We start from the raw sequence: 10,043 nt of genomic DNA, 5'->3' as shown, positions 1-10,043 counted from the left end.
GCCTGAGAGTGGGGGCCGTGGGCAGGAGAGGGCAGGTGGCAGAGCCAGAGCAGCCTGGCACTGGGCAGGATACCAGGCCTGGCTGGGGAGGCTGCTGCCCTCCCTGCCTTCTCATCCCTGCAGTTGCTAACGGACTTCAGCCTGGGGCCTGAGAGTGGGGGCCGTGGGCAGGAGAGGGCAGGTGGCAGAGCCAGAGCAGCCTGGCACCGGGCAGGATACCAGGCCTGGCTGGGGAGGCTGCTGCCCTCCCTGCCTTCTCATCCCTGCAGTTGCTAACGGACTTCAGCCTGGCACTCAGCTTCTGGGGCTTCTCTGGAGGCCCAGCCTCCCAGCACCCATACTCCCTGCCCTGCGTGGCTGGGCTGCAGAAGGGGCAGGAGAGGCATTCACAGGAGAGAAGCTACACCTCACCTGCCCATCCACCCACTGCAGGACAGCAGCGGGGAGCAGGGAGCACAAGCTGCAGCCAGGGCAGGGTCCTTATTTTGGGTGAGCCTGCTTTGCACTGAGCAGCTGGGGACTTACCTGGAGCAGGTTCTCTTTGCACACTTCTCCCAGCCTCAGTTTCCTCTCCTCTTAATGACCATGTTACTACCTGCCGGCCTCAGGGTGCCTGTGGTGCAGGGTGGAGCAGGCATGGTAACTGCTCTTGGCAAGCAGCCCCTCAAGGAGGTAGCCAGGGGCCATCCCTACACATGCAGGTGGCCCTGGGGAGGATGTGGCATTCCTTCCTGACCATGGATGCACTGTACCAGCTGGCTTAGCAGCCTCTTGACCCTCTCTGTCAGTCCTCATCAGCCAATTCTGAGTCCCTCAGCACCTCCCCATGTGGAGGGCAAAGGCTGGCTGGCCTGAGCATCTGGACAGTTGACGTCTTCAAGCGAGGGGAGGGCACTTGCCTAATAATATCACCTTCTAACAATTTAGGGGATCCAGGGAAATTCTCCTGCCCAAAAATATTGCCCCCAGTTCCAGAGAGGTTCAGGATGCTGGAAGTTCTAACACTGGAGATTATTTTCCTGCTGCTTCCAGGAAAGGGGTCTGTTCTTAGGGTGGTAGTCAAATGCAGATTTCCCTGGGGGACCTATTTCTCTCCTCTGACTTGGATTGAATGATCTCAGCTGATACCTTCCTCAAGGCTGCTAAAACTGGAGTGAGGGGGAGTGGAGAGTTGAGGGACGCAGAATGTAGGGAGAGTGATATTGGGAGCTCAGGCAAGTGTCTGAAGGAGGAGGCCTGAATGGAGCCCGATGGAGGGGCCGTGTGACTGCAGGGGTCGCATATCCCTCGGCACCGGGTGGGCCAGCAGCACCTGGCACCTTGCTGTCTCTGGGACTGGGACTTGATTTTAAAACTGTCTCTGGTTTGTTTCTGGCTTGCTGAGGCCTCTCGCTCCACTTCTCTCTCACACTGATTTTTGCTGTTTGGTCTGAGATCAGCCCCTGCTTTACTCTCGACTGTCCCTTAGACGCACAAACCTTGGTCTGGACTCACTGGCAGGCAGCCTGAGGCTCATTCTGCTCAGACCGCCACCCAGCGTGTGTTGCCAAGGGGAGGCACATGGAGCCTGGCCTGGGCTGGGGCAGTGTTGGTCCACGTCTTGGGCCTCCCTTCGTGGAAAGGGTGGGTGGGCCGGTGTTGCTGCAGGAGGAGGCCATGGTGGCAGCGCCGTGGCCAGGTGGCGGCAGTTTCCTCTGCGCTGACACACTGCTCCCAGACGGCTCCTTTATCTGCCCTCCTCCTTGTGCCCAGGTTGCTAGTGGTTAGTGGTGTGGGTGCTGGCTCTGGCTGTCATTGCAGTGTGGGACTGTGGTCAGCCACTTGCCCTCTGTAAGCCCCCCAGAGGGACAGAGCCACTGCCTTGTGGGCTCTGTGAATGCAGACCATGGTTGGTCTTCAATACATAGGTCATACTATGATCAAAGAGATGGGGACAAGACACACCCGGCCTCCACCCCGCAGGGCTTCCCCGCCTGTGTTTGCCTCTGCCTGGCCTGGGCTCCCTGCCCGCTCGCCCTACCCCTTACCTCTCGCTGCGGGTCCAGGAGGAAGGGGCGGGCGTCCTGGGCAGCAAGTGAGCTGCGGCGTGGGTGGTGGCACCAGCGCTGGGCTCTGAGAGGCTCTGGGTGGAAAGCTGCCTATTTAAGCAGAGGTGGGGAGGCTGCAGCCCCTCTGGCCCTGAAAGGCCACTTCATTCCTGAGGGGTCCCTTGTGTGCTGGGCTGCTCCTCCGGCTGCTCTGCCACCACTGGGACCGTGAATATTCCAGTGTGTCCCCAGCCTGTGCCTCCCCCCAGCTTGGCCACCGAACCTCACAGAGGCCGAGTGTGTGACTGTCTTCGAAGCCTCAGAGTGGGCGAGGGCCGGGTGGGGGGCTCTGACTGGAACAGACAGACACAACAGGACATTTCAGAAGGGGACGATTTCCTACCGCCGGGGGCGGAGGGGCCGGCTGCCGTGGCGACAGGAGGGGGTCTTGTGAGTGCAGAGGGCGGGGGGCTGAGGAGTCTTGGGCCCCATGAGAGGAGACTCTTTCAGGACACTGGCAGTAGGGTCCTTGTGTCCTGCCCCGTATAATTAGGCCCCGTTCGGGTGTGTGGAATAAATCACGGCCTTTATCTGGAGCGAGGCACAGCTGTGGGCCGCCTCATAATGGGGCGCTGTCTTGCCTGTGGGACGCGGCTCGCCAGGAGGCCTGGGCCTCGCCTGTGCGGGCTCCTCCTCTAGACAGGAGGGATGTGAAGAGGGTCGCTGTGGCCCACTCTGCTGGCCCCCAAGACGCCTTCCTGGGGACGCTCAAGGCTGGGATGTGTTTGGGTGTTGCCTATGGCCGCTCCCAAGACTGAATGAACAACGTTATCTAAAAATGATAAATCCAGTAACACAGGGAACCAAACCACTATTCCTAGCTTCAAAAGACTTTTAAGTTTTTTAGTTAAAATGGTTAAAACTGTCCGTGGCTGACATTTAGGGAGTACCTACCACATGCACTATCTTAAATTTGTCTTTTCACATAACCATGTGCAGCTGGGATTATTGCCACATTTTACAGACAAGGAAACTGAGGCTCTGAGAGATGAGGTAACTCACCCAACAGCAAATGCTAGAAGTAGCAGAGCCAGGATTTGAGTCCAAGCGTATGTCACTCCAGAACTTACACTTCGTGTGTGTGTGTTTTTTATCTTTTTTTTTCTGCTGCATCTTGATACTAGAATTCTTGGTTTCATCTTAATTCTACCTGGAAAAAAATTCTGAAGGTCGGGTCTGTTGAGAAGCTGTTCCTCATCTGGGGTCTTCCAAGAGAGGTGGGCTTCCCTGTTCGTCTCGCCTGGGAGCCAGTGGGGTGTGTGAGTGTCTGAGCCCGGGCCTGGCTCCCTCTCCTGCTGTGCCCCGTGAGGGGCTGTTGGGAAGGACTGGCTTACACTGACTGGAAACATGAGTGTTTGAAAGTGGCTGTCCTGAGCGGGGCATTTCTGGGCTCACAAGCCTGTTACCAGGGTGATCACTGATGGTATCTTCAAGGGCACTGACTGTTGCAATAGAATTTTGGGGAGTTGAGCTACTTTTTGTAGCTTTGAAACAGAAGTTATTCCATATGGGTTGAATGTTATCCTTAAGCTAAGGAGTGGTCACCAAAATTGGGAGTGGGTTATGGGAAATAAATGCTGTGACCGTGACTGAGACACAGGTTGGGGGAATGGGTTAGCCACAGTGGGTGGCTGGGTGGGGTGGCTCAGCCCTGGGCCTGCTGTAGAGGTGGCCTGGGAGGGGGTCAGGGGACAGGGGTCTGGGTGAGGGTGGGCTTCGGGCACCATGGTGATGAAGACTGCAGCCACAGGCCGCATCTGCTGCCCACTGTGTAGGTAGAGGGGGCCAGGGGTCCCGGACCGGGAGACTGGCTTCTAGTCTGGGCCTGGCCACGTTGTCCCCCTTCCTCTCTTGCACAGTCATTCATTCACTCACGTCTTCAACAAACTGGTCCTGTGCTGGGCATGTAGGATCTGGTGGAGGCACAGCTGGAAGCTATTCAGCAACTCAGCCAGTGGCTACTGGGCACCTGGCCCGGGCTCCTTGCCCTGCACACAGCTGGGAAGATAGACACCCAGGGCAAGCAGAGAGCTGTGCTGTGCGGGGTGGAGTCCAGACCGAAACTGGGGTAGCAGGGATTGGGGTCAGGGCAGGCACACTGAGTTGTCTGCCCTGGTATCTGGGATCTGCCTCCTGCAATCCGGTTGGGGGATCTTGAGAGTCTGAGAGTTAATCTCTTAAGGAGACTTCCTGACTGGACTGTGGAAGGGGCCAGTACTGGGTGTCAGGTCTCCATGGAGGCCAGGGAGGGGTGCAGGGGCTTCCCTGTGGACGGGGCCAGAGAAGGGGGCCTGGGTGCATCGAGAGCACATTTGGATTGGGCTGGCAGGTGGGGAATGGGGAGCGATGGGTGATAGATGGGGGCCTTTGTGCGTCTTTGGATCCTGGATCTAAATTCTTGCCACCTTTGAGGTCTGAAGAACAGAAACGCATCGAGAGCACATTTGGATTGGGCTGGCAGGTGGGGAATGGGGAGCGATGGGTGATAGATAGGGGCCTTTGTGCGTCTTTGGATCCTGGATCTAAATTCTTGCCACCTTTGAGGTCTGAAGAACAGAAACCATGTTGATTCCTTGCTCTGTTAAGGCCACAGCTGTTGCCCAACACAGGGAGTAGCATCAGAAATCACTTTAAGGTCTTTACAGAAAAGACTCTGTAATGACAGTTCCTGGGTTTGAGGACCTCTGTCTGACACAGCCATGCTTGTTTTTGGAGACAGAAAGTGCCTGTACGTGTTTGGGCTCCTCTTCATCTGGTGGACCCCAAAGGAATGGGATGAGCAGGCCTCCCTGTCCTGGCAGTCACTGGCCACTCTGTTGGGCACAGTGGGTTTTTAAGGCTAACATTCACTGTAATTTGTGTGTGTTAAAAGACATTTTAAAAATAAAACTAATTTTTCACTATTAATTAAATGTCTGCTCTATTCCACACAATGTCCTAGGCTCAGAAAAAGTGGAAAGAAGGAAAATACCACCCAAAACAGCAAACACGAACATTCAACTGTATTTTGTCTAGTCTTTTTCCTGAGCACTGGTTCCTTTTAGAGGGCAGGACTGTGGCCTTCTAGGCCACGACTGGGCAGCTTGCTGCTGTGTGCCCCTGGGCAGACCCCTTTGTAGCACCCAGGCACTCTCAAAGCCACAGGTGGGGGTCCAGAGCTCTCTTCTGGAGGTGGCCGGGCTGTCTAGGGAGGAGGAGCTGGAGGGGGCGTCGGCCCCTGACGCCTCTGTTGCTTTGCACAGGCACCTCTGCCGGCCTTGCCACAACCGTGAGAAGGCCAAGGGCCTGGGCAAGTACATCTGTCAGCGGTGCCACCTGGTCATTGATGAGCAGCCCCTCATGTTCAGGAATGACGCCTACCACCCGGACCACTTCAGCTGCACCCATTGTGGGTAGGTCACGGCCTGGTCCCTGTGATGGGGGCAGGCAAGGAGCCAGGGCTGTCACAGAGGGGCAATGAGTCCCCCACCCCAGGCAGTGATGAGGCAGGAGAGGTGAGCCAGGTGGGCAGAGGGGTGGAGAGGGGGCTGCAGGGCTGCAGGTTGGAGGTGGAATGGGGGCCAAGACTGACTTCAGCAGGAAGCTCTGCTCTCCCGGGCTCTGTTCAGGGCATTTAAGGCTTGGGGTCAGGGGTGGGGGGTGATGGTTGAGACAGAGCAGGGAGAAAGGGACCAGAGGCGTAGAGAGTGAGGGTGAGATGTGGTGGCTCCCAGAGTGGGGTTGGTGCTGGTGTTGGAGACAGAGGAGGAGAGGAGAGACGCTGCAGAGCCAGCCCTCCAGGCCCCCTCTGTTCTGTCCCAGACACCCAGTCTGATTTGGAGGAGGAGGGGGGCCTGAGAACAGACCTGCTTCTCAGAGGGCCAGGCGGTGCAGAACACAGGCCGCCCTTCTGCTGGGCCTGTGCAGGAATTCTGTGCTCCAGGGCCCGTCTGGGGCACACACAGGAGTCTCCAAAGAGACCAGAGATCAGAGAGAGCCATCCGCCTTGGCGCTCTGCAGAAGGGCTGGGACCAACCTGGGGGCTCTGCACTGTCTTCCAGGAAGGAGCTGACTGCCGAGGCTCGTGAACTGAAGGGTGAGCTCTACTGCTTGCCCTGCCACGACAAGATGGGCGTCCCCATCTGCGGGGCCTGCCGCCGACCCATCGAGGGCCGCGTGGTCAATGCGCTGGGCAAGCAGTGGCATGTGGAGGTGAGCCAGGCCGGCAGGCGCGTGGCCTCAGGTGCGGGTGCCCTGGCTCTTGGCCACGGTCAGAGGCTGGCCCTGCAGCCCCTCCCCACTCCAGCCCAGGCTGCTGCTGGCTCCTGGCGAGGACCTTCCTCTTGGGTGCTGTCCCTCCTTGTACTCAGCCAGGACCCCAGCCCGTCCACGCAGCCAGGAGACCTGAGCCTGAAAGCCATGGTCACTTTCATGGTACTCCTGGCGAGGACCTTCCTCTTGGGTGCTGTCCCTCCTTGTACTCAGCCAGGACCCCAGCCTGTCCACGCAGCCAGGAGACCTGAGCCTGAAAGCCATGGTCACTTTCATGGTAAATCCCCTCCTGGCATTCTAGAGGATTCCAAAGTCAGGAGAAAATCTTGGGGACAGTCTGCCCTGGGCTCCCCTTGGGATTGTGGTTGACAGAACTGGCTGTGTGTACAGCCCGTGTGGACACAGAGTTGGTGAGCTGCTCAGGTGTGTGTACCTGGGCACCCCTCACCCCTGGACTGAGGACTCTAATGTTCTCAGAGACACATTTGGAAAGGAGGTTTGTGTCCTCCGACAACCTGGCCAGCCCTGTGTCCTGAAGCTGTGCCTGGGTGACCTGTTTGAGAAGATCCGGCAAGAGGCCACAGCCATCCTGCCCTGGTGCAGGCCCTGGCTCCCAGCCCCTGGGGAGGGTGTGTCCTCACATGCTGCGTCCTCTTGCAACAGGAAGGTGCTTCCCAGTGACCTCGAGCTCGAGGGGAGGCCACAGGAGGCACCCTGCTAAGCAGGTCCCTTCCACCTGTGAGAACCCTCTGCAGCACCTGGCTGGCACCTGATCCCTCAGGTTAAGGTTGCTGAGTGGGAGACCAGGCCAGGAGAGGATGATGGCATTAAGATGTCACTGTGGGTGTGTTAGAAGAGGAGCAGAGTCCCCTTCATGGAGGTGTCAGCCCCTCTGCCCAGCTGTGAGCCCTGCAAGGCCTCTGCCTTGCCTGGCCTGTTTCCTGTCTCCTGGGGTGACTGATGTATCCTGGGGTTATCGCTCCTGCCCTGATGCTGCCCTGGCCTGCCCTCTCTCCTCCTAGCATTTTGTCTGTGCCAAGTGTGAGAAGCCATTCCTGGGGCACCGGCACTATGAGAAGAAGGGCCTGGCCTACTGTGAGACCCACTACAACCAGGTGAGGCGAGAGCGGAGCCTGAAAGGACACAGGTCAGGAAGGGCGGCAGGGGGACCTGGGAGCTGCTGGGTGAGCAGGAGGGGCTGCGTGCAGGCAGCCTGCACGCCAGGTCTGTGTCCTCATTTGGAAAATGTGCCATGGTGGCCCAAGCCTATTGTGAGGACTGAATGAAATGATGATGTGAGGTCCTGGGTGCGGAGGGTGACATTGCCAGCACCCTCCTCCCAACTGCCGCTCTGGAACAGAAGACAGAGGATGATGGGGTGGGACACCAGCAGGAGCAAAGAGGCCTTTTGGGGAGCAGTGCTCAGCCTGTTTCCCTTCCTGGGGTGATTCTAGTGGGCAGAGGTGCCCTCACCTGACACCTGAGGCTGTGCCTGGCAGGAAGGGCAGAAAGATGCCTGGGAGTGGCCACGTGGGGGAGGGCTGGGCCGGGCTGCTCTCTGACCCTGGGCTGGGCCGTGACTGACAGCCTGCTTGGTCCACAGCTCTTTGGGGACGTCTGCTACACCTGCAGCCGCGTCATAGAGGGTGACGGTGAGGCCCCCACCCTGCGCCCACCCGCTCTCTCTCCCCAGGGTTCCTGGCTTTGCCCCACGGGGCCTGGGTGGGGCCTGGGTGGGGCCTGCTGAGCTCCCGCTCTGCCCTCACAGTGGTGTCGGCCCTCAACAAGGCCTGGTGTGTGAGCTGCTTCTCCTGCTCCACCTGCAACAGCAAGCTCACCCTGAAGTAAGTCGCCCCTGCCACGGGGCATGTGTGAGGCCCGCGGGTGCGTGGGCGTCCATGGGTCATTCCCGCCATCAGTCCTCCCCACACGCCTACCACAGTCAGGCCCTGGGGATGCAGTGGGGGGAAGGGGCAGCCCAGGGAGATGGGGGCACATCTAGGAACCCCAGGGCATGGTGAGAGGAGGAGTCACACACCCTCGAGGGGATGGAAGGGCATTGCGCCCAGGGGACAGCATATGCGAAGGAGGCAGACAGGCCCGAAGGGGCGTGGGATGGCTGGAGCTGTGGGAGGAGAGACGGGGCCCGGGTCTGAGGGCGGCAGGGAGCCTCTCTCTTGGGGTGCCAGAAGCCCAAGAGAAGCCTTTAGGAGGGAAGGGAGGCCTCGAGGCCCATCTGCTCATCCACCATGCCAGATGCCCACCGGGGCCTGTGGGCGGGGGGCTGAGGGAAGACGGCTCCTCTGCCTCCCCGTCACCTGTCGGGGGCCAGAGCTGGCAGGGGGACTCTCCTGATGGCTGGGCCTGTGCCCAGGAACAAGTTTGTGGAGTTCGACATGAAGCCCGTGTGTAAGAAGTGCTACGAGAGGTTCCCGCTGGAGCTGAAGAAGCGGCTGAAGAAGCTGTCAGAGCTGACCTCCCGCAAGGCCCAGCCCAAGGCTGTGGACCTCAACTCCGCCTGACGGCCGTCCCGCCCGCACAGCTCTCCCTCCTCCCTCTCCCAGGGCCTCGCCTCTGCCCCTCTGCTGGCTTCCCTCTCTGTCACCTCCCACTCTGCTTCTGCTCTCTGAGGCCTCGTGTCCTCTTTTCCACCGCAGATCCCTCCCCTCTGTCTGCTCATCATTTCCTCTTTCTGTGTCCCTGCTCTCCTTTGTCCCGGAGCCTCTCTTTTTCTTCCTTCTATGCAGGGGCAGGGGACAGAGGCAGGGGCCTGACAGCCACGTCCACCTGTGCCCACAGCTTCAGCCCACAGTCCTCCAGGGACAGGAGCAAATCAGGGCCTGGGGTCCCCCACCCCTGTGTGGACAACAGTCCCAACCTGGCCTGTCCTGACCTGTCCCTCCCCAGAGGGGCCTGATGGCACACTCTCCCGTGGGAGCCTCCACCCCACAGTGGTCCCACTGTATGCATGTGACACCTGAGATGCCCATGGCCAGCACCACACAGTCAGAGGCCTATGGGAGCCACTCTTCAATCCCTAGCCACTCACTCAACCAAGATCGCTGTGCCCAAACTGGGCCAGCAAGTCCTGCTCTCCCACCATGAACTGGCTGGAGCAGCCAGGACCCCACTCCCCCTGTCACTCACTAGGCCTTCCTAAAGTCCTGCCTTGGCTGCCCGACCCTAGCCCACTGCGGTTCCCTCTCCCCTGCTGCAGGGCCTGCATCCAGCCTCTGGGCATGGCCAGGGAGCAGGGGGCAGTGGGGTCGGGTGGCTCATCCTCACCTTGTCCAGGGAGGACACTTCCTCCATGGCCAGCGCAGACCTGGCATTGGGGCTTATGCTTGCACAATGAAGGCTTATACACACAAACACAAGGGCCTGTGTGGTTTGTGGTGGCAGGGGTGCGGGAGTGGTACAGCAGTCTGTGTGGACACACTGCTGCTGGCATTATCATATGCAGAGACAGACACCAGACAGGCAGGTGAAAGGGTTCAGGTGGGACCCAGCCCTGTCTCAGGCCAGGCTGCCATCAGGGTTTGGATATAAGGCCAGTCTGGGCAGAGGGGGATGGGCTCGGACAGGGCCTGATGGCAAGGCCAGGGGGAACCCAGGCCTCCAAGGTCCGGTGTCCGGCTCTGCCCACTGCCCAGGGACAGGCTGGCTTTAGTAGGAAGCCAGCGGCCAGAGAGCGGCACCCGCACC

At 59.4% G+C, this 10,043-nt stretch overlaps 2 protein-coding genes across 2 annotated transcripts in view; one reads left to right on the top strand and one right to left on the bottom strand.

Moving 5' to 3' along the window:
• Positions 1–2,179, bottom strand: part of GPR17 (G protein-coupled receptor 17) — a 6,345-nt gene extending 4,166 nt beyond the window's left edge. Inside the window, exon 1 of the mRNA XM_008578347.1 lies at positions 2,028–2,179. The gene's annotated coding sequence lies outside the window, so the exon portion shown is untranslated. The remainder of the gene's footprint in view (positions 1–2,027) is intronic.
• Positions 1–9,710, top strand: part of LIMS2 (LIM and senescent cell antigen-like domains 2) — a 40,289-nt gene extending 30,579 nt beyond the window's left edge. The window contains exons 5-10 of the mRNA XM_008578348.1: positions 5,330–5,479; positions 6,128–6,278; positions 7,361–7,453; positions 7,942–7,990; positions 8,107–8,182; positions 8,713–9,710. Of these exons, the coding sequence (XP_008576570.1) occupies positions 5,330–5,479; positions 6,128–6,278; positions 7,361–7,453; positions 7,942–7,990; positions 8,107–8,182; positions 8,713–8,860 (667 nt within the window). The 3' untranslated portion in view covers positions 8,861–9,710. The remainder of the gene's footprint in view (positions 1–5,329; positions 5,480–6,127; positions 6,279–7,360; positions 7,454–7,941; positions 7,991–8,106; positions 8,183–8,712) is intronic.
• The last annotated feature ends 333 nt before the right edge of the window (positions 9,711–10,043 follow it).

This window comes from Galeopterus variegatus, unplaced genomic scaffold (assembly GCF_000696425.1).
Source record: "Galeopterus variegatus unplaced genomic scaffold, G_variegatus-3.0.2 Scaffold1669, whole genome shotgun sequence".
Taxonomy (NCBI): domain Eukaryota; kingdom Metazoa; phylum Chordata; class Mammalia; order Dermoptera; family Cynocephalidae; genus Galeopterus; species Galeopterus variegatus.
The sequence above is the reverse complement of the archived record's forward strand: the minus strand, read 5'-3'. Positions and strand labels throughout refer to the sequence as shown.